The sequence below is a fragment of the Sceloporus occidentalis genome, unplaced genomic scaffold (assembly GCF_023333645.1).
Source record: "Sceloporus occidentalis isolate IW3139 unplaced genomic scaffold, rSceOcc1.0.p SCAF_1, whole genome shotgun sequence".
NCBI classification, from domain to species: Eukaryota; Metazoa; Chordata; class Lepidosauria; order Squamata; family Phrynosomatidae; genus Sceloporus; species Sceloporus occidentalis.
In genome coordinates this window covers 55,423,563-55,445,780 of record NW_028316981.1, presented here as the reverse complement: position 1 = coordinate 55,445,780, position 22,218 = coordinate 55,423,563, and the positions used below count along the sequence as shown (strand labels likewise).

The 22,218-nt window shown below is 38.2% G+C and overlaps 1 protein-coding gene across 3 annotated transcripts in view; it reads right to left on the bottom strand.

The window, feature by feature from the left end:
* EEFSEC (eukaryotic elongation factor, selenocysteine-tRNA specific) overlaps window positions 1-22,218 on the bottom strand; it is a 237,741-nt gene that overhangs the window by 51,177 nt on the left and 164,346 nt on the right. The window contains exon 7 of one of the 3 annotated variants that reach the window (XM_089521460.1): window positions 18,422-18,493. The exons of the other annotated variants lie outside the window; for them this stretch is intronic. Coding sequence (XP_089377586.1) covers window positions 18,471-18,493 — 23 coding nt within the window. The 3' untranslated portion in view covers window positions 18,422-18,470. The remainder of the gene's footprint in view (window positions 1-18,421; window positions 18,494-22,218) is intronic. 3 annotated transcript variants of the gene reach the window in all.

Sequence of the window (22,218 nt, the reverse complement as noted above, 5' to 3'; positions counted from 1 at the left end):
CGTCCAATTAAAAAGATTGTATGTACAGCGCTGTGTAAATTTACAGCACTTTATAAATAAAGGTTAATAATAATAATAATAATAATAATAATAAGGCCAGAGGAAACATGGGCCTTTTTGGCCTGTGCATACAGACCCTGCTAAAGTAATGACAGCATAAGCTTTCATAGACTTGCATGTATCTGAGGAAGTAGGCCAAATATATAAAAGCTTATACTACAACTTCTTTCCCATTGTTAGTCTCAAAAGTGCCACAAGATCCCTTTGGATACTGATATTCTAGACTAAAACTACTATCTCTCTGAATACTTTCAAATTGATGGATTTTTGACACTATACCATCATCACAGTTCAGTCCCAGTAAATAGAGCTTCCTTTGAAATTCTGGTCAAGTTCCCATTGCCACCTGCATATTAAAATAAGAATAGTTTCCAGGGCTGGGCGTAGATGAAAGTGCAAATTATTAGTTAGACATGAAGAATACTGAGTAGTCTTGGATCGATTGTCTCTTAGCCCAACAAACATAATTGTCAGAAGCTACAATACTACTTTGAGCTCCTTGGAAGGAAATCAGGATACAACTGCAAGAAGTGAACTAGGATTCAGTGAAAACAGCTTCCTGAAAGTCTTTTATCCTATTTGTAGGCAGCAAAATGTGTGTGTTGGTGTGCATATACAAGAATCTATTCCCTCCTACAACAATACTAAAACAAAATTAAAAAATTATCCATTTGATGTACAGTTTCACACAAAATTGTCTATCTCGTTCAAAGGCAGAAATGGGAAGGAGGGGGGATTTGCCCTATATGTCAGTCTATGCATGATGAAATTCCCTTGATAGTCTGGGGCACCCCAAAACATAAAATTCTGGCAAAACATAAAATTCTGGCAAAATTACTCAGAGGCAGAACAAAAGTAAAAGAGCACTAAATTAGCCAGCATAATTAGCCAAGTGAGATGCTACTTAGGAAACCTGAGATGCACACAGGTTTTTAACCCATAGTAATGAATAATAATAATTATTATTATTATTATTATTATTATTTATATTTCCCACCTCTCTCTGCGGATCGAGGCAGGATTACAGCAATAAAACAATGACATTACTATTAATTCACTAAAATAATGGATCATCAACTAACATTCACACTAACATTCATACAATCAGATCAGAAGCAGAGTATTTAAGATCTCTTATAAAAGATCAGGTGGGTAGGCCCACTGGAAGAGATTCATCTTTCGTGCCTTCTTGGAGGCATCTAAGGTGGTGATAAGATGGATCTCCTCCCGCAAGCTGTTCCACAATCTGGGGGCCGCGGAGGTGAATGTTCTGTAAGAGATTGTTGTTAGCCTGGTTTCTGAGTACTTCAATAAGTTATTTCCAGATGTTCTGAGAGTGTGGGGCGAATTGTGTAGGGAGAGGTGTTCCCTCAAGTAACTCGGACCCAAGCCATGAAGGGTGCTAAGATTCAGGAATAATATTTCCTACCAGAGAACATATGATTTGTAGTTTCCTTTGCCTCTTGAGCTGCTGAGGTATGCTTATTTGCATTGGAAGAGTGGGATATAAATAAATAAATAAATAAATAAAATCCACCGAACAAGTGGCCAGGAAGCACTCCCCTGCCTATCAAACTTTCATTCACAGGTGGAGTTTGTCTAAGAAAAAAGTTTAAGGAGCAAGTCTGGAATGTCAAACATTTCTTTAAAATGTAGTCTGGGAAAAAATTTATTGAAAATTTGTGAAATGATCAGAGTGGTTTGGCATTTTTTAGCATCCTCTCAGAAAATCTGGGGAAATGGTAGTGAAACTAATTTGTTGTGGCACCAGAGATCTCTGACTGAGAAGGCAAAATGACTCACAAAATTATAATTTCCATTCCATAGCATTGAGCCAAGGAAAGCAGTGTCAGTCTGAGATTATTTCTGCAGTGCGGATACAGCCTAAGAAAAGTCAACACAAACCATTCTAAGTCTTTGACAATTTTAGCAATCTGATGGCTGAAATTAGGAGGGGAAGCTAATACTCCAGAGGACAGGATCAGAATTCAAAATGACTTTAATAGATTAGAGAGATGGGCCAAAACTAACAAAAGAAATTTCAACAGGGAGTATTGTAAGGTATTACACTTAGAAAGAAAAACATGAAAGGCTCAGATATAGCATGGGTGACACCTGGCTTAACAACAGTACACATGAAAGGGATCTAGGTGTCAGCAGATCACAAGGTGAACATGGGTCAACAGTGTGATGTGGCAGCTAAACAAGCCAATGAAATTCTATGTTGCATCAACATGAGTGTAGTATCTAGACCGAGGGGAATAATAGTGCCACTCTAGTCTGCTTTGATCAGGCCTCACCTGGAATACTGTGTCCAGTTCTAGGCACCACAATTCAAAAAAGATGTTGACAAGTTGGAGTGTGTCCAGAAGAGCGTGAAAGGTCTGGAAACCATGCCCCATGAAGAGCATCTTAGGGGGCTTGGTATGTTTAGCCTTGGAAAGATAGTCATGTTTAAATATTTAAAGGGATGTTGTTTTCTGCTGCTCCAGAGATTAGGGCATGGAGCAATAGATTTAGACTACAGGAACAGAAATTTCACCTAAACATTAGTAAGCACCTCCGGATTGTAATTGTTGTTCAACAGTGAAATACGCTGCCTCAGAGTACAGTGCGTCCTCGCCTTACGCGGGGGATCCGTTCCGGATCCCTCTGCATAAGGCGAATTCCGCCTATGCTCAAGCCCCATTGGAAACAATGGGGCTCGTGCGCGGCGGCGCGGGCGTGCGCGCCCATTCAATTGAATGGGACACGCCGTCCCTTCTGCCCTGCGCGCACGCTGCAGCTTGAGCGCATACGCTCAAGTCCGCGTATGGTGCGCCCTCGTATGGCACGGGCGCACTGTATAATGAAGTCTCTTTCTTTGGAGGTTTTCAAACAGAAGCTGGATGACCATTTGTAGGAAGTGCTTTGATTGTGTATTCCTGCATGGCTGGGGTTGGACTGGATGGTCCTTGTTGTTTCTTCCAACTCTTTGAATCTATGATAATTAATGAAGATAATTTTCTACTTTAACATCTCTTTGAAAATAAATCTACTTCATTTGGTATTAACGGTTGCTGTACTGAACGTTAACTCCTAATGTAAAGGAATACATTTTGATGCTCATATTTATGGGCTTAAGATCCATTTATATCAGCAGGACTTGGATGTTTTAGTTTTTTCTTCATTATACTCATTCTCAGCAGTAATAAAGATTGTGATGACTCTTATGTTCTGAAATCCTTTGTGCAACCTCGTCCCAATGTTTGTACTACAGATAAATGAAGGTGCTTATTTTATTTTGCCATTTACAACAACATGTTTGAGATCAATATAGAGACTGTTACCATCCACCTAAACTAGAAGAAATGGTCATATTAGGTTTGGAAGGGAAATTATTTGGAATAGCAATAGCAATATCAGGTTCATTTATATACTACTTCATACCACTCTAAGCAGTCTCTAAGTGGTTTATAACTATAAGTTAATTGCCCCCATCAAGCTGAGTGCTCATTTTAGCAACTTTGGAAGGATGCAGGCCTGAGTCGAGCATCAGCCCTGGCTGGGATTGAACTTGCAACCTTGTGGTTTGGAAGTGAGTGCCTGCAGTACAGGAATTTAACAAGGGCTCTTTATCAGTATTACTATTAATAAATATTAATCTGTTTTAATATTATTATAATAAATGGGAAGGAATAAAGAGGAAGGAATAAAATTTTGATTTTTTTTGGTAAAAAAAACATATTAAATAAAACACAGTTGCCACCTAATATGAACTTTAGTTCAGTTAACTTAAAGTAAGAGAAGAGAACAAAAACAGCAAAGCAGCTATTAAATTCTGAATCCTAAAACAAACCTATAAAGTAAGAAATACTTATCTAGAAGGGTGGCAACCTAATAAAAATTTTATGAATCTTTTACAGTTCTCCTGTCAAGGAGCTAACCACTTAGGCACTTCCCTCCCTTCTAAAATCAACATGGGCAAAAATTATATATTAAGCTCTGAAGCAGAACTTGGAAAAATTGAAGTGCCCCCCCTTCCCGGGTCTCTCATAAAAGCCAACAGAAAATGCATCCCTTTACCTCTCATTACATTCTATGAAGGGCATTCTTAGCATCGACTATGTCATTTTCTCATCTTTTGAATGAATAAGCCTGTTTTTCCTATAATGTGCATATCCCAACTTTAAAAAAAAATGTTCTCCCTTATGCCATTTAAGCATTCTCACCTGTTGCGAACATAATAATAATAATAATAATAATAATAATAATACATTATTATTATTATTATTAGTATATATATATTTTTCCCCTCTAGCCAGAGTCGATTATTGTTAGTTGATTATATGGTATGTTATACTTCAACTATTATTATGTTATGTATTGTATTTTGTATATATATATATATAACCTACGTTAAACACTTCTGCCTCTGTCTCATATGTCCTTATCCCAGATATTGCACATAAATGGTTTAAGCCTGCATATTCTGTAGTTTTGCAAACTGTCCCCTTCCCCTTTTGTTATCTGGCACTGACACTGGAGCTCCATTAATGGGCTTTGATGGTCTATGTCAGCTAGTCCAAGTTGCTGAAATCTACTATGTACTTTGCCATGCTGGAGGTTAAAAATTTAAAAATGTGGGCATAAGAGAAAGACTTTAATACTGAGTATTTTTGTATTCAGTTTTTTCCCTAAATTAGTTTCATCATAATTTTAAACACATATTGTTAGCTTGCCTAAGCATAGAAAGTTAAGGTATATACCATTTAATTAAAATAGTAGCTTGTTGAGAAAAGTTGTGCTTAGATCCTTGGATCCAGTAATAGTTTCTATGGTACTTGCAGACTAAAATGCTGGATGCTATAAATTATTTTAAAAACATGTTTCAGGAAATCCTGACATGAAGAATCCTGGACTGATGGGAATCTTTGCACTTTGGAACTTATTCTGCACAAATCTTACACATCTGTGCGCACTTGCAGAAAACAGCATTTTTTGCAGAGAAAACGCATGCCTATCTAGTGCTTTTTTTCTTTTCTGGACCAGTTTGGACATCTGACATTTTTCATTCCATATGTGGTCTTTGTTGTAAAATCTTGAGCATCACTTTGCTTACATGGTAATTAATGAAATGGTCCACTGATTAGTACAATCCATGGTGTCCTCTTTTGGGGGGATTAGAATGTATATTGAATGTTTCTCACAAGTGCTTTGAAAGCAAACTTCACATGCTAAAATTGTGTGTTCATCAATAACAGGTTCTTTCTTTTAAAAACATTTTTTTTACTGAATGAAATATAACAGCTCAAAAATGAAAACACCTACACAATTCCCTTTGGACTGATGGTTTAAGACATTGTGCTCTCTTGTTCTCATGGAAAAATTGGCACAACTGGTTCACAATGCAAGAAATGAACTTCTTGATTACTCCTTTATTAGAGACTGATTTCCATTTATTCCTTTTATTAATAGAAAAAGACTTGGTTCTCATATCAGTCTTTAGAATGACATAATAACTTGAAGGCTACAAAAAGGTGCGTGTGTGTGCACATGGTGCACGTTTATTATATGTTTTGTTAAGGAATGCTAACAGTTTGTACATTTTATTTTGTTCTGTTGAATTTTGTTAAACAGGTTCTTTGTTGAAGGAATCTGTCATCATTTCATTTCACTTTGTACAATTCTTCAGCATATAGCTTCCATCATCTTTTTTTTAATTTTGTGTATACAAAGCATATATAATGTGTTTCCTTGTTAGTCATTCAGCATCCCTGCTCTTGACTTAAATTTTCCTTTCATTTGCTCAGATCTTGTGCAAGAGGTCCCTGGTTCTACAGTTTTGTTCTCTTCTGTTTCATTGCAATAATCATTACAGTACTTCACTTATCCTCTGAAGCTGTATTCAAGAATCCTGACCCTATTTCTGTCAATTTTTACTTTTGCCTCTTCTCTGTCCTTGCATGTTTGAAGGGTTTCAATGGCAGTTTTGTATTTTTCAGTCACCAGACAGTGTCTTGGCATTCTTGCCTCATAATTTTCCAGGTTTCAGTCCAGAGCAAAATTAGGCTTAATAATTTGAATCTTTGCTTTATAGTTTTTAAATTCTACATGGATGTACTATATTTTATATTTTAGCACTGTGACTAATGTAGTGTACTTCTTTAGCAATATGTTAATTTGTTCTATTAGCAGTTAATGGCCTGTGCCATATACCACTTCAAAATCCAATTTTTATATAGGTCATTCAGAAAGCCCATGTATTCAGTTCTTAATAAAATATTAATATTTCAAGTTTGGAGAGATAAACATTAAGCATATATTGTTCAATGTTCAGAAGATCTCATTGCTTTAGCTACTCTGGAACATGCTTTCTAACATGACCCAAACACTATTTTGAATAAAGATGAGGAAACTTTAAAAGAAAGGATCACAAATCATTTTTAAAGGCAAAATGTTTACTTTTAAAGAAAATGCAAGCCTAACAGTAATGCTTAACAATACTGAATGGGTGTTTAATACTTTCTATAATAGTAATAAGAGTAAAAAGTAATAGTAATAGTAATAGTAAAAAGAGGAACCACTTAAAGCAATCTGCAAAATCTAAGACATGAGATGTCTACATTATTCTGTTCACTCACCCACCCCAATTCTGTAAAATAGTAATACATTACTATGCATATAAAGCCAATTAAGACTTAAGATTTCCATTAGTCTTAGCAAACTATTCCCAACAATATATTCTCAGCTCTTATTTTAAACTGATGACCCAATCATATTTCTATCACTTGTTATGAAGGTTTTCTTCAACTAAGAAAACAGGCACAATTTCTAACTGATGATCTATAGGTTCCAAAGATGCGCTCAAACTGAAACAATCCCTTTCTCTCAAAATGATCCTCCCTTTTGTAAGATTTTACTTTATTATGCAGTCATGTAGCATAGTATGAATATAATTCCCTTTTCCTTGAAAGGACCGAAAAATCCTTCCAGTGTAGAGCTACAGCAAGAACCATTTGCAGTGGTTTGCAGACAAGACAGATGCTTCCCATCAATGAAGCCATGTTTGCATTAAACAACAGATATTTTTAACATATTGTGTTACACCATCCATCTCTGTGAACTGCCCATCTTGTAAAATTATTTTAATTAGGTTATTTTCTCTCCACTATCTCTACCATCTACAATTATTTATAGTATTATTGTCTTAGTTTCTCTCTAGACTTAGCTATTAACATTGTTGCAACAGTTCCTAGACGGGGAGGTTTATTTGATTTACTGTTTAATAACTAGCCTGAAATGCTTCAATGGGGATCGTTTCTTTCATAGACATTCCTCCCTCCACATTCCCTCAAATATTCGGGGCACTGCTTTTGTCTAGAAAACAAGACCAACTTCTCTATTCAATGGCAAATCTTGCCCTGACACTGCCACTTATTTCCGGGGAAACACAGCAGTATAATCTCTGAGCACTGATGGATTAAATTTCAGCATAATGTTCTCAATAAGAATCAGAGCAGCATCGCTAAAGTGCATGAGGAGGGTAAAACGCCAACCACCAAGATGGATGGTTTGTTTTTATTTTTACAAAGATTTTCTAAACTTCATCTTTCACCCTGCATTCTCCTCTTCATCTCACTCTTCCCTCCTCTCTTCCTTGGCCACCTCCAAATGTCCATCTGTCAGTTTCATTTAATAGAAACCTATAATTCCTGGCTAATGGATGCACTTGGCTAAGGAAAGATAATCTCTTCGGGCTCGCTTCAGTTGTTTCATCCCTGTTATCATATTAATATTGATTAAATGCAAAGCACAACATTTAAGTGAGACCGCACACGTTATTTAAGAGGGACAAAAGCACACAATGTTGGGGTTGAGCACTAATCTACATGAGAAAAACTATCTCCTTCAAAATTGCCTGCGTCTGACTTGAGCAGTACATCCACCAGCCAGCTGCATAACCCAGATGGATACTGAAGTCAACCACAGCATTCCTGCTGCTCTGCTTCAGGGAGACTTGGAGCTAAGAGGAGACACTGCCTGGAGTATGGAAAGGGTTTATGTGATGCTGCTGAAGTCATGTGGCCCGAACACTGGCTCAAGCTGGTTTGTGTCTTAGCTGAAGCTATTTGTGCCATTCATTAACTTTTTCAGAGGACTCTCTCACGTTACGATAAGACCTGTGTGCATGAAAACAAATGATTCAATTGGATTTAGAAATCAAAACAGAATTTTTGAAATAATACTGCAGGACAGAAAGAGAAGGGGGGGAGAGAGACACAGAGAAAGAGACTTCTGAAATCCCTCTTGGAGTTTTCATCATCCACATAAATAAGTATTTGTGTACATAATATGAATGTACGAAGCATAAAACACACTTTAATGGGCCAGTGTGGTATGTTCTTGTGTGTGCTGGACTAGGACCCTGGAGACCAGGATTTGAAAATCCGCTCAGCCATGGAAACGCATTGGGTGACTTTGGGTAAGTCACATTCTCTCAGAACCAGAGGAAGGGAAAGGCAAAAATTATGTCAAGAAAACGCCATGATAGGTTTGCCTTAGTTTTGCCATAAGAAACAATTGAAGGCACATAACAAGAAAACACTTTAAAAGGAAAGAGCTACCATTAACTAGAGTAAATGCACAACATGAAAGTGTTCCTGAAGCAGTTTTCATAATAAAGTACAGCTGGCCCTCCATATTCACATATTCTGCATCCATGGATTCAACCAGTCACAGCTTGAAAATACTCCTACACCCACCCACCCCGCAAATTCCAAAAAGCAAACCTTGATTTTGCCACTTTATACAAGGGACACAATTTTATTATCTTACTGTATATGATGGAATTTGAGCATCTATGGATTTTGGTATCCATGGGAGGGGGGTGTCCCATGGAGGAACTAAACCCCAGCAGATACTAAGGGCTCACTGTAACATGTTGCACATTTTAAAGAAACACATTAAGCAATAATGGCTTGATATAGTAAGGAACATAAAGATGCATTTCCCATGCAAATATATCTTAAGGGTATGTCTGCACCAGATCTCATGCTCAGTGTTGCCAATTATTTCTGGGGATTTTGGATTTTGGTAAAACATTCCAAGGAATATCTTCGAGGCTTTTTGGCAACACTGCTCATGCTACACTTGATATGTGACTGTAGTGGAAAGAACACTCAAATGCTAGGGATAGAACAGGCTAAAGCATTTCTTACATATAACATTAAAACAGCAGAGGAAGGTGCTGAGATGATAATAATAATGATATCAACCAGCTAGGAAGCCTGTGGGAACATAGGATACCATCAGATGAGACTATCACAGGCTGATCCTGACCATGCCTAGAGATGAACTACACTTTCTCTTAGTTGCCAGGAGCATTTATGCACTCAGAATGCCTGGGGGTCTCATATGGAAAGCCTGAATGGGATGTTGCACAACTCCAGGATACCACAGTCCTTAAGTACACATCCTTGCCTGAGGATAATGCATTCCCTGAGGATAATGCCAGCACCCGATTCTAGGAGTAATAAATTTCACTCCTTCGTAAGTTTGAAAATAATTCTCATACTTGCTCCTGGTGTTTTGTAAATTTTTATTTGACCCCAACACTGAATTTGCACACTGGTACCCATACATTCATATATTTATGGCTATCATAATAAGACTTGATGGCCTGTGCTCCTAAAACTTTTGAGATTTGATGGTACACTAGCTTAGTTTTTAGCTCCCATTAACAGGCAAATGTGAAAGGTAAGGTAAAGGTTTCCCCTTTGACAAGGTTGTCTAGTTGTGTCCGACTGTAATAATAATAATAATAATAATAATAATAATAATAATAATAATAAATTTATTTATACCCCGCCCTTCCATGAGTATGATCAGGGCGGCTTACAAAATTTATAAAAACATTTCAATACAAAGTTAAAAATTCAATAAACAGTTAAAAACAGTTACTACAAAAACGGGAACAGGAAAACAATAAAATACACATATCAAGGGCAAAAAAGAGCCAAAATTTAGGAGGCACTGCTCATCTCCATTACTAAGGCAAAGAGCCAGCGTCAATTAGTGGGCAAATGTATATTTTATATAATTTTATTTATTTATTTTTAAGAAAAAAAGGGGTCTATTTCACAATAAAAGGAACATACCAGGCAGGTTAAAATTTTGAATGGTATCCACAATGCACCAAAGTGGTACCTGATGGAGGGGAAAAAACAAGATCAAGTACAAATGGCAACAAATCATGGGCTGCAGTTTTTACGGCCTTCTCTTGGCAAACAACAGCAGCAATAGATCATATGGAACACTTGCTAGTCTGGGCATTTACAGAATAAACACTTTCTTAGATATCTATGCTGCTGAAAATCTAGATACTAGCTGAGAAAGAAATTGAGAAACAACGTTCAAACAATGTCCAGCAGGGTGGAGAATATGTGTCTGACAGATCTTTTTTGTACACACACAGAGAGAAAGAAATATATTTTTTGTTTTGTAAATGTAATATAAACATTTATAATATTCTCTCTCTGCATTACATATGACTGACTCGCTCTCTCGCTCTCTAAATAGAGAAAACATGTATAAAATCACTACTAGAAAATAAAATCACTACTAATAAACATAGATTGCTATTTACTTTGTACTTTGTGTTCTGAGAAAAAGCTTTGTTAAGATATTTATGATATAACAACTAAAGAAACAAAATAACAATTAATGAACTGAAGCTGGGGGAATCTACCTCCAGTTAAACCAGACACAGGACAACTATATTAATTCAAATATGTTTGGATACTATGGACCTCTCTATGAACATTTTAAATTGAGCCAAACAACTCAAGTAAGCCACATTTCTATGTTTATTGGATTGCCTCTACCACTGCTTTATGACCAAAGGATGTATACCTAACATAATATTAAAAATTAAAAATATGTTTTTCTTTTTTAAAAAAAAAATCAGATTTTTCTTCTTTACCACAAGTCAAACTCCAATCAAACCTCTAATAGCACATTATTCTGTTTTTTTTAATTTATTTGATTTGATTATTTTGACATTTGCTGTGCTGTCCTTTGGTGAAAACTCTCAGGATGGCATATAAATAAAATAATAGTAGCTATATGGTGACCTTAGGCAAGTCACACTTTCTCAGCCTAAGAAGGCAAAGGCAACCCTATTCTTAACCAAGCTTGGCAAGAAAACCCCATGATAGGTTCGCCTTAGGGTCATTATAATTTGGAAGCAACTTAAAGGCATGCAACCACACACTACTGTATGGCAATTCATGTAACAAGATTTGAGCACAGCTGTTGATGGTAAGGCGACTTTGAGACAGGTCCACTATAAGTCAAAGTCAATTTGATGGCAATTAATAACAACAACAATACTGAAGGAAAGGGTAGCTATTATAAGCATATAGTACCTAAAATACATTAAACAATATGCATGTGTGCACATGTATGCACACACACACACACATGCTGGAGAATGTAGGGTGGTAGTTTTGTTGTCCTTTCCCAAGACATATGAACATTAAGCACAGATGTAACAAGCCAATACCATTATGTTCTATATAAAGTCTGTACCATGAAGATCAACACTACTGTTTCATTGCTTGGAAAATGCCTTTGCTTTCAACAAAAGCTTTGGTTTCTGGAACTGAAAGAGTAACTACATGGAGAAATTTACTTGGAATAGCTGTTAGGCTACAGAATGAATGGTCAAGCGGTCTCAGGTCAAATCCAGTAAAGAGAGTGAATTGTAAGCAGAAGTGAAGTTCCAAAGCAGCTAAAGCGGCGGAAAGAAGGAACTGGGGAAAGAGGGGAAAGCAGGGGGGCTTATAAGGGATGGGTGGAGCTACCGCCAAAAAGTTGCAAAGTTAACTTTGCCCAGTGATTCCAGAAGTTTTCTGAGCAGCAGCGCGCAGGTGCAGTACAACCCATTTGTATGATTCACAGACACCACGAAGAAGAAATTTACTTCCAACTAAATGAATCGAATCAATCAAGGAAAAAGTTCGAATTCAGATGTGTAAAGATTCATTTTTAAATGAGCACTTCTACACTCTTACCTTTAACACCTGATTACAAGCCAGAAAATAACACATTTCAGTTTGTGTGGTGCCTTGCCTAAACAGGCACACTATGAGTTGGGAATTATACCATGGCTAAGAAAGTTCCCTTGAGATGTCAAAAAGTCTAATCCAACCTTTTGAGATCCATATAAACAAGCAACTGAACATGGAAAGCATTGAACCAAGGGCCTGTTGTTTATTTAACCTCTGCACTACAAGAGACATCAATCCCTGCCTTATTAAAGAAATGCACACAATACCAGCCCAGCATGCCTGCTCAAACAGCTCTCTCATATTCACAGTTTCTCAGAGGTCGGAGGAAGTTCTGGAGAGGCCTGTTCCATAAATAAAATCCTTGTGCTTGCCGATAACTAAATTGTATTAAGACTAGCTCAGAAAGCTCCAATTAGAATCCTTTGGTGGGGACAGACTAGAGAGCTCTATCCTAGATTGCTCACAGATAGTGGCTTTCTCTTTATCCCATTCCAGGTCAGCTCTACTTTGCTAGCAGGGCAGAGAATCTGCAACACATGGCCAAACGTTGTTAATAATGGCAGTACAACACAGTTCCTACAAAACTGGTCTACAAATTGTGGCAGAGGAGACATAGATCAATATGAAATCAAAAAGAATTCCATCCTGTTCCCCACAAGTCAGGCCTACCATTAGATCTGAGGAGTTCTAGCTCTCCCTAACATATTTAACCTTTGAAGTAAGAAAAGCCAGTATATACATGTACAGTAACAAACAAAAATCAGTGTAGCTACAGAATATGATTTGCAGCATGTTGACAGCTGTCTGCACCATGCTGCACTAAATATCCTATTTTAAAAAAATTCCCACCTCTTAAATAGTAACTTCACATTTTTCTGTGAATTACTTTTTTGTTTATCTCATGACATAAATACCGCTCTATAACTAGCAGCACAATTTGAGGGAACAGCAAGGCACTATATTGGGTCACATAATGAAAGGGGATAGTGTGCGGAGTAAGATTCACAGGTACAGTATGTATAGATTCAAAGGTATGTATGTATCTACAGAAGGCAAACACTAACTGTGGGGTACCATGTCCTATCCAAGAAAATGCTGCAAGAGGAAGAAACTTTATTGAATTCGTGTTTGCTTTCAGAGGCTTAAGGACTTCTCTTTCTTGCTAGTCTTATGCTGGCAACTCAACCATGTTACATGGTTAAAGAAATTCACTGAGCTGTTACCTACAGAAACCTGCTAAATGAGAAAAGCCTGTGAACAAAAAGTTTGCTTTATTAATGAGTGTGCTTCATTATCTTGCATTTGTTCATGAGGGCTTTCCTTTAAGATAAAACAGGTTGGCTTGGTACTGGGGGGAAATGAATTAAAGCCAGCTGTGGGCAGCATGCGTGTGTCCCTACAAGCATATGGGGCTTTAATCAGTGAAATCCCATTGACTACCAAGACAATGCAGAAAAGAAAACCTCAATGAATTCATATAAGAAATACATATTTTAGTGAAGTTCAAAAATGCAGCACACTAGAGTAAGGTGCTGGAAGAACAACAAAAGCTCAATTGGTTATCAATGGCGTGGTGCGCACCGGCCTTTTGCACCGTACCGGCACCGATTCTAGGGTTAGGGACCACATGGCAAGTTCACAGTCCCTAACCCTAGCATGGCACAGTGGCGTAACAATGGCAGAGCCCTGCGTACATGAGCACCATCATTGTTACATAAGCACCGTATAGTGTCCACACGTTACCCATGGCGCTTATGTCACAAGTGCACCATTGGTGCACTCGCGACATCATTCTGGCTCCAGAAAAAGAACCTGGTTTTCCAGGTTCTTTTTCCTCTGCAGTGACAGCAACACATTTGGGGGCTGTGCTGTCCCTGCGGAGGAAACTAGGCAGAGCCTCCGTTTCTCAATGGTCTGTCCCAGGCCAATGACACTTCAGAAAAGTAGGACCAGTGTCATGATCTAAGGTCAGCTGGGTCAGAAATGTTGACTGCAATATCCAATAACCTAGCCAGGAGGACTTTCTCAATGGCTGTTCAAAGACTACGGAGCTCCCTTTCCAAGACAGGTTGGACCAGAGGTTCTCAAATGATGGGGTGGGACCCCCAAGGTGGGCTTGAGAGTAGCTCAAGGAGGGTACAAGATGTGTGGGCCCTGATCCCCCCTTCTCCTCCTCCTCTTCCCAAACATTTTTATGTGTAAAATTTACACATGCATTGCATTAAATATTTAATTTACGTAAACAAAAGTGTTCTAATTTGAATGATATTTCCTTATAAAATGTTAAAATATGAATGTGTGGATATACACACTGAATAAACAACATATTTTATTGATATGCTTCATTGAGTGGTAGGGGGGCATGTAGATGTAAAGAAGGGGTCCCAAGGGTAAAAAATGTGAGTACCACTGAGTTAGACTACTCCCTTCTTTGTTGCCCTTTTGCTGAGGAAACCAGTATTTATTCAGGTAGGCTTTCCACAACTGACTACCTGTTGAGTAAAGTGCTTTTAACATGCCGATGCAGTTCTTTTTACCACTATTCTAAATTGTTTTGAAGCAAATTGCATTTCACTATTACCACTTGCTTAGCTGTTTTTTAATATTGTAATTTTTGTGTTATTTTGTATTTTTATCTGTTGTTTTTGGTTGAACTTGAAGAGGCAGTAGGGACCACACTGCAAACATACGATGGATAATGGAGCACACCAGGGAGTTCCAAAAGAAAATCAACATGTGCTTTATAGATTATAGCAAAGCCTTTGACTGCATAGATCATGAAAAGCTATGGAACGCCCTTAAAGACATGGGAGTGCCAACACACCTGATAGTCTTGATGAGGAATCTATACTCAGGACAAGAGGTTATTGTTAGAACAGAACATGGAGAAACAGGACGGTTCCCAACTGACAAAGGAGTCAGAGAAGGCTGCATCTTATCACCCTACTTGTTCAACTTATATGCAGAACATATTGTTACAAAAGCAGGCTTGGACACAGAAGGAGGAGTGAAAATAGGAGGAAGGAATATCAACAATCTGAGATACGCAGATGACACCATAATACTAGCAGAAAACCTCAAAGACCTGGAACAGCTATTAAGAAAGATCACTCAATCAGACAGACAAAGACAGACAGACAGATAGAAAAAGAAAGAGGTTGTACAGACAGAGGCCTGAAACACACAGGCTTGATGAAGTGGCTTCCAGCCACTTTGGGGGTGTGGTGTTTCATGACACTTCCATAGCTTCATCCCATAACACAACCCACCCACTCATCTACCCCAGTGCACAAGGGACATAGCAATTGCTGCTAAGTTTTCATCTTGCCAGATTTACATTATATACATCAGGCTGGTCAACTCAGATGCACCAAAACAGAAACATTCAAATTCACACTTGTCAATGAAATGCACAAAGTACAAATCTTATTTTGAAACCCACTTGAGGTTGAGTCAATAGATCACCCTATTTGATAGTTAGTTTCAAAAGCCACCAACAGTGTACTTAGAGAGTAGACAAGATTTTCTTCCAGCCAATGCCATTCTAATCAATAAAATCCAGCTTTTCCACCTCCTCTATGTGGTCAGCAGGACTTTTATACTGCCATAGTTTAATCCTCTCAAGAAGGGATCATAAAAGGAAGTGATGCCTCTCTGGCAACCAGCCTCTGTCAGCTTCTGTGTCCATGTCACAGCAGCCAAGTTTTACAAAGCGGGAAGAAGGAGATTTATGCCTGAAGTACCCCCTTAAGGATTTTCATTTTTTGTTTATTTTAGAGGGTTCAGGAAGAGAGACTATGAGAGAACAAGCCGAGCTAATCTCCAGCTTTTAAATAAAATGTAACTTACACAATTGTTGCTGTTGCTATTTGCCTTTGGGCTTTTGTATTAACCTCAGTAGAAACCCTCCTGCTCAACTTCATCTGATATGTTAAGAGAAGGCAACCCAGAAAGCATTCTGGCTACATGTTCATCTTTTTCTGGTAATGAAAGAGAATGCAAAGAAAACCATCTAAATTCAATACTGCTGAAAGACAACAAGTACTTTGTTTCAATGCAACATAACAAAAGGTTTGCAAACAGTAGGATCTTCCACAAAAATTACGGTAAGCATAAAACATTTTGTGCTAGATTGGTTGAAAAATGCACCCCATTTGTGGAGAACCAAGCTGCCTTATTTCTACTTGTATTGAAAACTTCATGGTCTCAGTGAGTTTCCAACCAATCATGTATATAAAAATTTACTTGGCTATCACTTTCAATTTGGCAAGAAAAAAACCCTCCTTCGTTCAGACATGCTGAAGTATAACATACTTTTTTCCCCCTCATCATTGTGCCTACATATCTACTTTATCCCCAAAGCTGTGACACTGGTATACCAAAGTATGCCAAGTAATATAAAATATGGAAACTAGGCAATAAGAAAATTGAACATTAAAAACCAGCCTTGGCATGACTGCCATCTCTTGCAGTTCAACTTACTTTTTGTTTCTCAGCCCTAGCAAGACACTACCCCTAATTTGATCCCACTTTTAGGGAAAGGATGAGGATATCATTTAAAATATTTTTGCTAGCAAATCCTAGTTGGGTAGTTTGCTACCCAAGGGCTCTTCATGTTTCAAGCTGCTGTTTCCTAAATATACAAGTGAGAGACAGGGTACATCTTTTGACTTCAGCGCACACGCATGTAAATGCACCACATGGACTCAAAATGTCAGTGTACTGCTTCCCTTTCATCCCCCAATAGCTGCCTTTCCAGATAGTAAGTGTTACTAAATATGTTTGAGCTGCATTCTTTCTATAACCAGATCCATCCTGAGATTATACATTCCAGCTAGTGTTCAGAAAGAGAGAAAGAAAGAAAGAAAGAAAGAAAGAAAGAAAGAAAGAAAGAAAGCTGATTAGTTTTAGGGATGGGTAAGAACTATCACCCAATCTGAAAACCAATCAACCTTTTCACACATTCTTATTCAATGCATTAAAAACAAGGGATGATGCACTGACCATTCCAAAGAAATATTTGACAGGCCCAATAGATGCCAGCCTTCAACCACATGCTTACCATTTCTCTCTCACAATGGGCAGAAAACTTTTCAAGAAAAAAGACACGGGAAGCAAAGGAGGGCTCTGAGAAAGAGTGCCTGTTATCAGTTCTGGTTGATACGCCAGCTGTGCCCTTTCCTGAAAGTTAGGGATCTCGAAACTGTGGTGCATGCACTGGTATGCTCCCGTCTTGATTCTGCAATGTGCTCTACATGGGGCTACCCTCGTACTAGGTCTGGGCACTTCACCTAGTACAAATATATGGCAGCCAGGCTGGTCTCAGGAACATAACACTGATCTTAAGATCATTTCATTGGCTGCCAATTAGTTTCCAGGCCCAGTACAAGGTCTTGGTTATTACCTTTAAAACCCTAAATGGCTTGGGTGCAACCTATCTTCGGGACCGCCTCCTTCCGTACAATCCACCCCGCACACTCAGGTCCTCTGGGAGGAATTTGCTGCAACCTATAAAAACTAGGTTGTTTGCAACCGCCCAGAGGACATTTTCAGCTACCACCCCCAAATTATGGAATAGCCTGCTGGATGAGATCTGTCATATCACCACCCTAAACAGCTTTTAAAAAAAGCTGTTAAGGCGGATCTCTTCCGGCAGGTCTTTCCAGAATACATACCCAGCCACCAAAAGAAAGCCCAGCCTGTTTACCCTGGTTCTGCTGCACATATTGTTTGTTTGCTATTATTTAAGTGGCATTTTAAACTATTAACTGTTTAATTTTTAGGGGGGTGAAATGAAAAACACTGCTGCTTTTAAATAACACATTCATATAGCAATCTCTCATTATTTTAGAGGGGTGGGTTTGTGGGATATGGAATGTATATTTTAATGTAAGCCACCCTGGTTTTGTTGTGCAGAAGGGCAGGAGATATATATAATTTTTTTTATTATTAAAGACAATGCTGTAGGAAACAACACTCTTAGCATATTTTTCCCAATAAGAAATCATGGAGTTAAAACATAAGCATCAAAATTCTTGGTGAGACATGCCACTCACAGGCCTGTTACAGACAGCCAAAATAAAGCTGCTTCGAGGCACATTGGAGGTATGGTGTTTCAATGATGCATGCGTCCTAAGAGTCCAGAAGTCGCGCCAAAGCCATGCTCCAGCCCTTCAGGACTGGAGCGTGGCTTTGGTGTGGCTTCTGGACTCTTAGGACGCATGCATCATTGAAACACCATACCTCCACTGTGACTCGAAGCAGCTTTATTTTGGCTGTCTGTAACAGGCCACAGCGTCTTTTCTTACCACAGAGAAGTATGTTGTATATAAACTTGAGTGAAACTGCTTCAAGGTCTCAGCCCATCCCAGGAAAATTTGCTAACACAGAAAGCAAAGAAAAACATGCTATTGCAGAATGAAATAAATGCAAAGTGTATTTCTTTTTAAAATCTCAGGAAAGAGCTAAAGATGGAACATTTTACTAATACCAAAGATGAAGGGATATTCCACTTGAATGCTGAATTTTTGAAAGCTTAATTTACTCTTAGTTGTAGTTCACATTTGCTTAGGAGATGAGCTCAAATGGAACAGAAGTGTGGGTGATGCAAATTTTCCATGCAGCTTTTTTATAAAAATGCTTCACTGAAGCTTTGAGATGACTATTGTATATAAACACATTCTATCATCCTTCCTAAACATTCAACTGATATTCTCTTTAATTTTCAGTGGAAAATTGTAATGAAACATCTCTAGGATGTTTTAGCACTTCTTGATTTCTCATTTTTACTCAGATTGAAATAGGACTGTTTCACAATTCAGAACACATTTTTTTTTCAAAATATACTACTATCTCAGTAGTATACAAATGAAAAATTTTAATTTGCACATTAAATCAAATTTAAAAATAAACAGTGGCATTTTATCCTCACAGAGAGTAAAACAACATTTTCTTCTGGATTAAATAAAAGAAAGCATTCTAACTTTTTAAAGACACAGTAAATTAACAGTACTATAGCCTCTGAGAGAAAGCAAAATTGCAAACAATACACAGGAATGGAAAAATCAAAGAAAATCACGAAAAACAGTCATTCTTATACGTAGGTTTGTCTGTCTATCAACACACAGAAAATGTCTTAGACTACTGAAATTAATAAAGGAGGAAAATAGCTGATACTTCAGCTTGGCTCATTTGTCTTTTCTTATTAAAAGCATGATGTTTTATGTTTAAAGTCAAACTAAATCAGAAGCGTTCACTGAATGGTTATGAATATGTTGGATATGCACGGCTTCTTCTGAATGAAAAACACTGCTGCTTTTAAACAACACATTCATATAGCAATCTCTCATTATTCAGCTCATGAAGAGTAGGGGGTGAAACCCTGCAGGCAAAAAGTGCCACAGAGCAACAGGAAGAACAAATCTTTTCCTAACAGCTACCTGATTAGGTCCAAGTCAGGACAATGAAAAACAGCCTGAATGCCTGGGAATTATCTCATGTATCCAAACAAAAAAGGGAGGGGGAGAGAAGAAAGAGAGAAAGAAAAGAGATCAACTTAAAAGAAATGTAATGCCATAAAGACAAATTGAATCCAAACACAGCAGCATTCTGTTATACTGTGGTAAATATGAATAGCAATTGATAGACCAGCAGAAGCAAAGCAGGATTGACTATGACACCAATTTCTCTATTTTACTATTAGGCTGCATATGCATGACAGAAATAAACCAGGTTGGCACCATTTAACTGTCGTGATTTAATGCTATGGAATTGTGGGAACTGTAGTTTGTTTTGGCACCAGAGCTCTGACAGATAAGCTAAAAGTCTCACAAAACTACCGTTCCCAGAATTCCCTAGCAATGAACCATAACAGTTAAAGTAGTGTCAACCTGGATTATTTCTGCAGTGCAGATGCAGTCTTAGACACAATTCTTAAACTTGCTGGTGGAGGTGTGGAAACTACTTTCCAATGGCTACATTTCCTTCTTCTATGATGATGTATGCAAGGAAGAGACATGTGCTTGTGAGAAGGACCAATATGAACAGGTTGCATGTTATCTTTGAGTCTTTGAGTAATTATCTATAAGCTCACATGTATGGGCTTTCTCTGAGCCAACAAAAACACTTGGAACGTTCCAGAACTAAACCAGAATCTTTTGGCAAGAACACCCCCCATGACACATGTCAGTGTGTTTTCCTCCATTTCTCCTTAGTTCCAAGTCTGTTGCTGTTTCACAATAATGCAGCCCTGGGGATATACAAGAGTGGAGGTAGGAAGGAAGTCTGAGTTCACAAAAGACCACAATTGCAAGTGAGCAATTCTTCTTTTTCTTCTCCATGGTCTCTCTCTCTCTGACTGGAACATACGGAAAACTGTAAAGAGCACACTGGTGAGGATGGGAAGATGTCACATAAGAACAAAAGACAGCACCAAAAGAGCGGTGCTCACAGCCAGTTGTTAATGACAGACAAAATGAATGGCTGGGATCACATGGTGCTTCATATACATCTGGGATGAACAGTCCTTTCAGAAGCACTATGAACTTGGTTGTGACTTTAACTGAGTACTCCTTAATTATTTCTCGTAAGGGTAACTTAACAAAATGATAATATTGCATAATGTGCTGCTCCAGTCACTCCTAGAGAATTCAGTCCTTGGTGTCCTCTTAAGCAAAACTGTGTGCAGTGGGTATTGGCAGGAGCAGCTAAAAGATAAACATGTTCTATGCTCCAGTGCTGAAACAGGGACCTAAACACCTGTGGAGTCACATGCCATTTGTGAGATGGGTCATCTTTTCAACTGAAAACTTCTGCTTTTATATTGTCCTATCTTCGAACATGTACAAGTACTAGCCAAACTCACCTGCTATGGCATCAACCCCAGAAGTGCAACATCAAGGAAAGTAGAATCCCTAACCAGGTGATACCTTACTATCTGAGATGTGTTATCTCTTTCCAAGTTGAGGTTGTACAAGTTTGAATACTCTGAATGCCTTGATGAAACCCAAAAAGTTCAAGAGCATTTGGCATTTTTCCTCTGCATAAGACAAATGATGCTTAATAGTATGATGGTTGCAATGAACTTCCCAGCCTACAGTGGTGGCATACTTGATTACTTTAGATGATCTACATTACTGGAAAGACAGATCTTCTAAACAGTTGCAACAGAGGATGTGTTTATGTCTCTGTGAGTTGTCTGTCAGTTTATGGCAAACCATGCATTTTATAGGCAAGGAATACTCAGATGTGGTTTTGCCAGTTCCTTCCTCTGAAATATACCCTACAGCACCTTGTATTCACTGGCGGTCTCCTATCCAAGTACTAACCGGGGCTGATCCTGCTTAGCTTCCAGACTATCTATATACCAATACTCAAATCCAGGAGAGGAAGCAGAGTTTTAAAGCAAGAGTGATTCCTTTATGGATGAAACATTCTGATGAACCAAGTCATCACATAAGGAGTATTATTCATGGAGTAACAACTGCCAGGAAAGGCCTGCAGCCCAGCAACACCTGGGTTCATTTTGCATGTACCACTACTGCCAACAGTACTTTGTTGGTGGCAGTCACTAAGGCATTTGTCATGTTTTCAGGAAAACAACCTCTACCTATAGCAGAGTCAAGCTGGACCCAGATATGGACCAGAACTGATTTCTAAAAGTAAAGTACATGCCTTCAGTTCACCCCTCAGTATATGGCAACTCCATGAACGCCACAGTCCTCTTAAGCAAGGCATATTCAGAGATGGTTTGTCATTGCCTTTCTCTGAATAAAGCCTATATCAATTAGTTTTCCCTTGGTGTTTCCAGGCATGATCCTACTTGGGTTCCAAGATGAAACAGGAACTGGTGGAATCAGGGTATTTAGACCTGAAGACATTTGTTCATTTTTAATCCTAGGGTAAACAAAGGACAAACAAAGACATTTTTTAAAAAATATATGACAGAAAGTAACTAGAAAATTATTAAGAGAAAAATGCTCAGAAGTGACCAAATGGAGAACAAAAGGGAAAGAACATTCCAAGTTTGCCTGCTGAGTGATGGATGAAAAGGAATTTAGGTGAAATGGAGAGAAAAGGTTGTGATGTGTAGTACAGAAGATGGGGC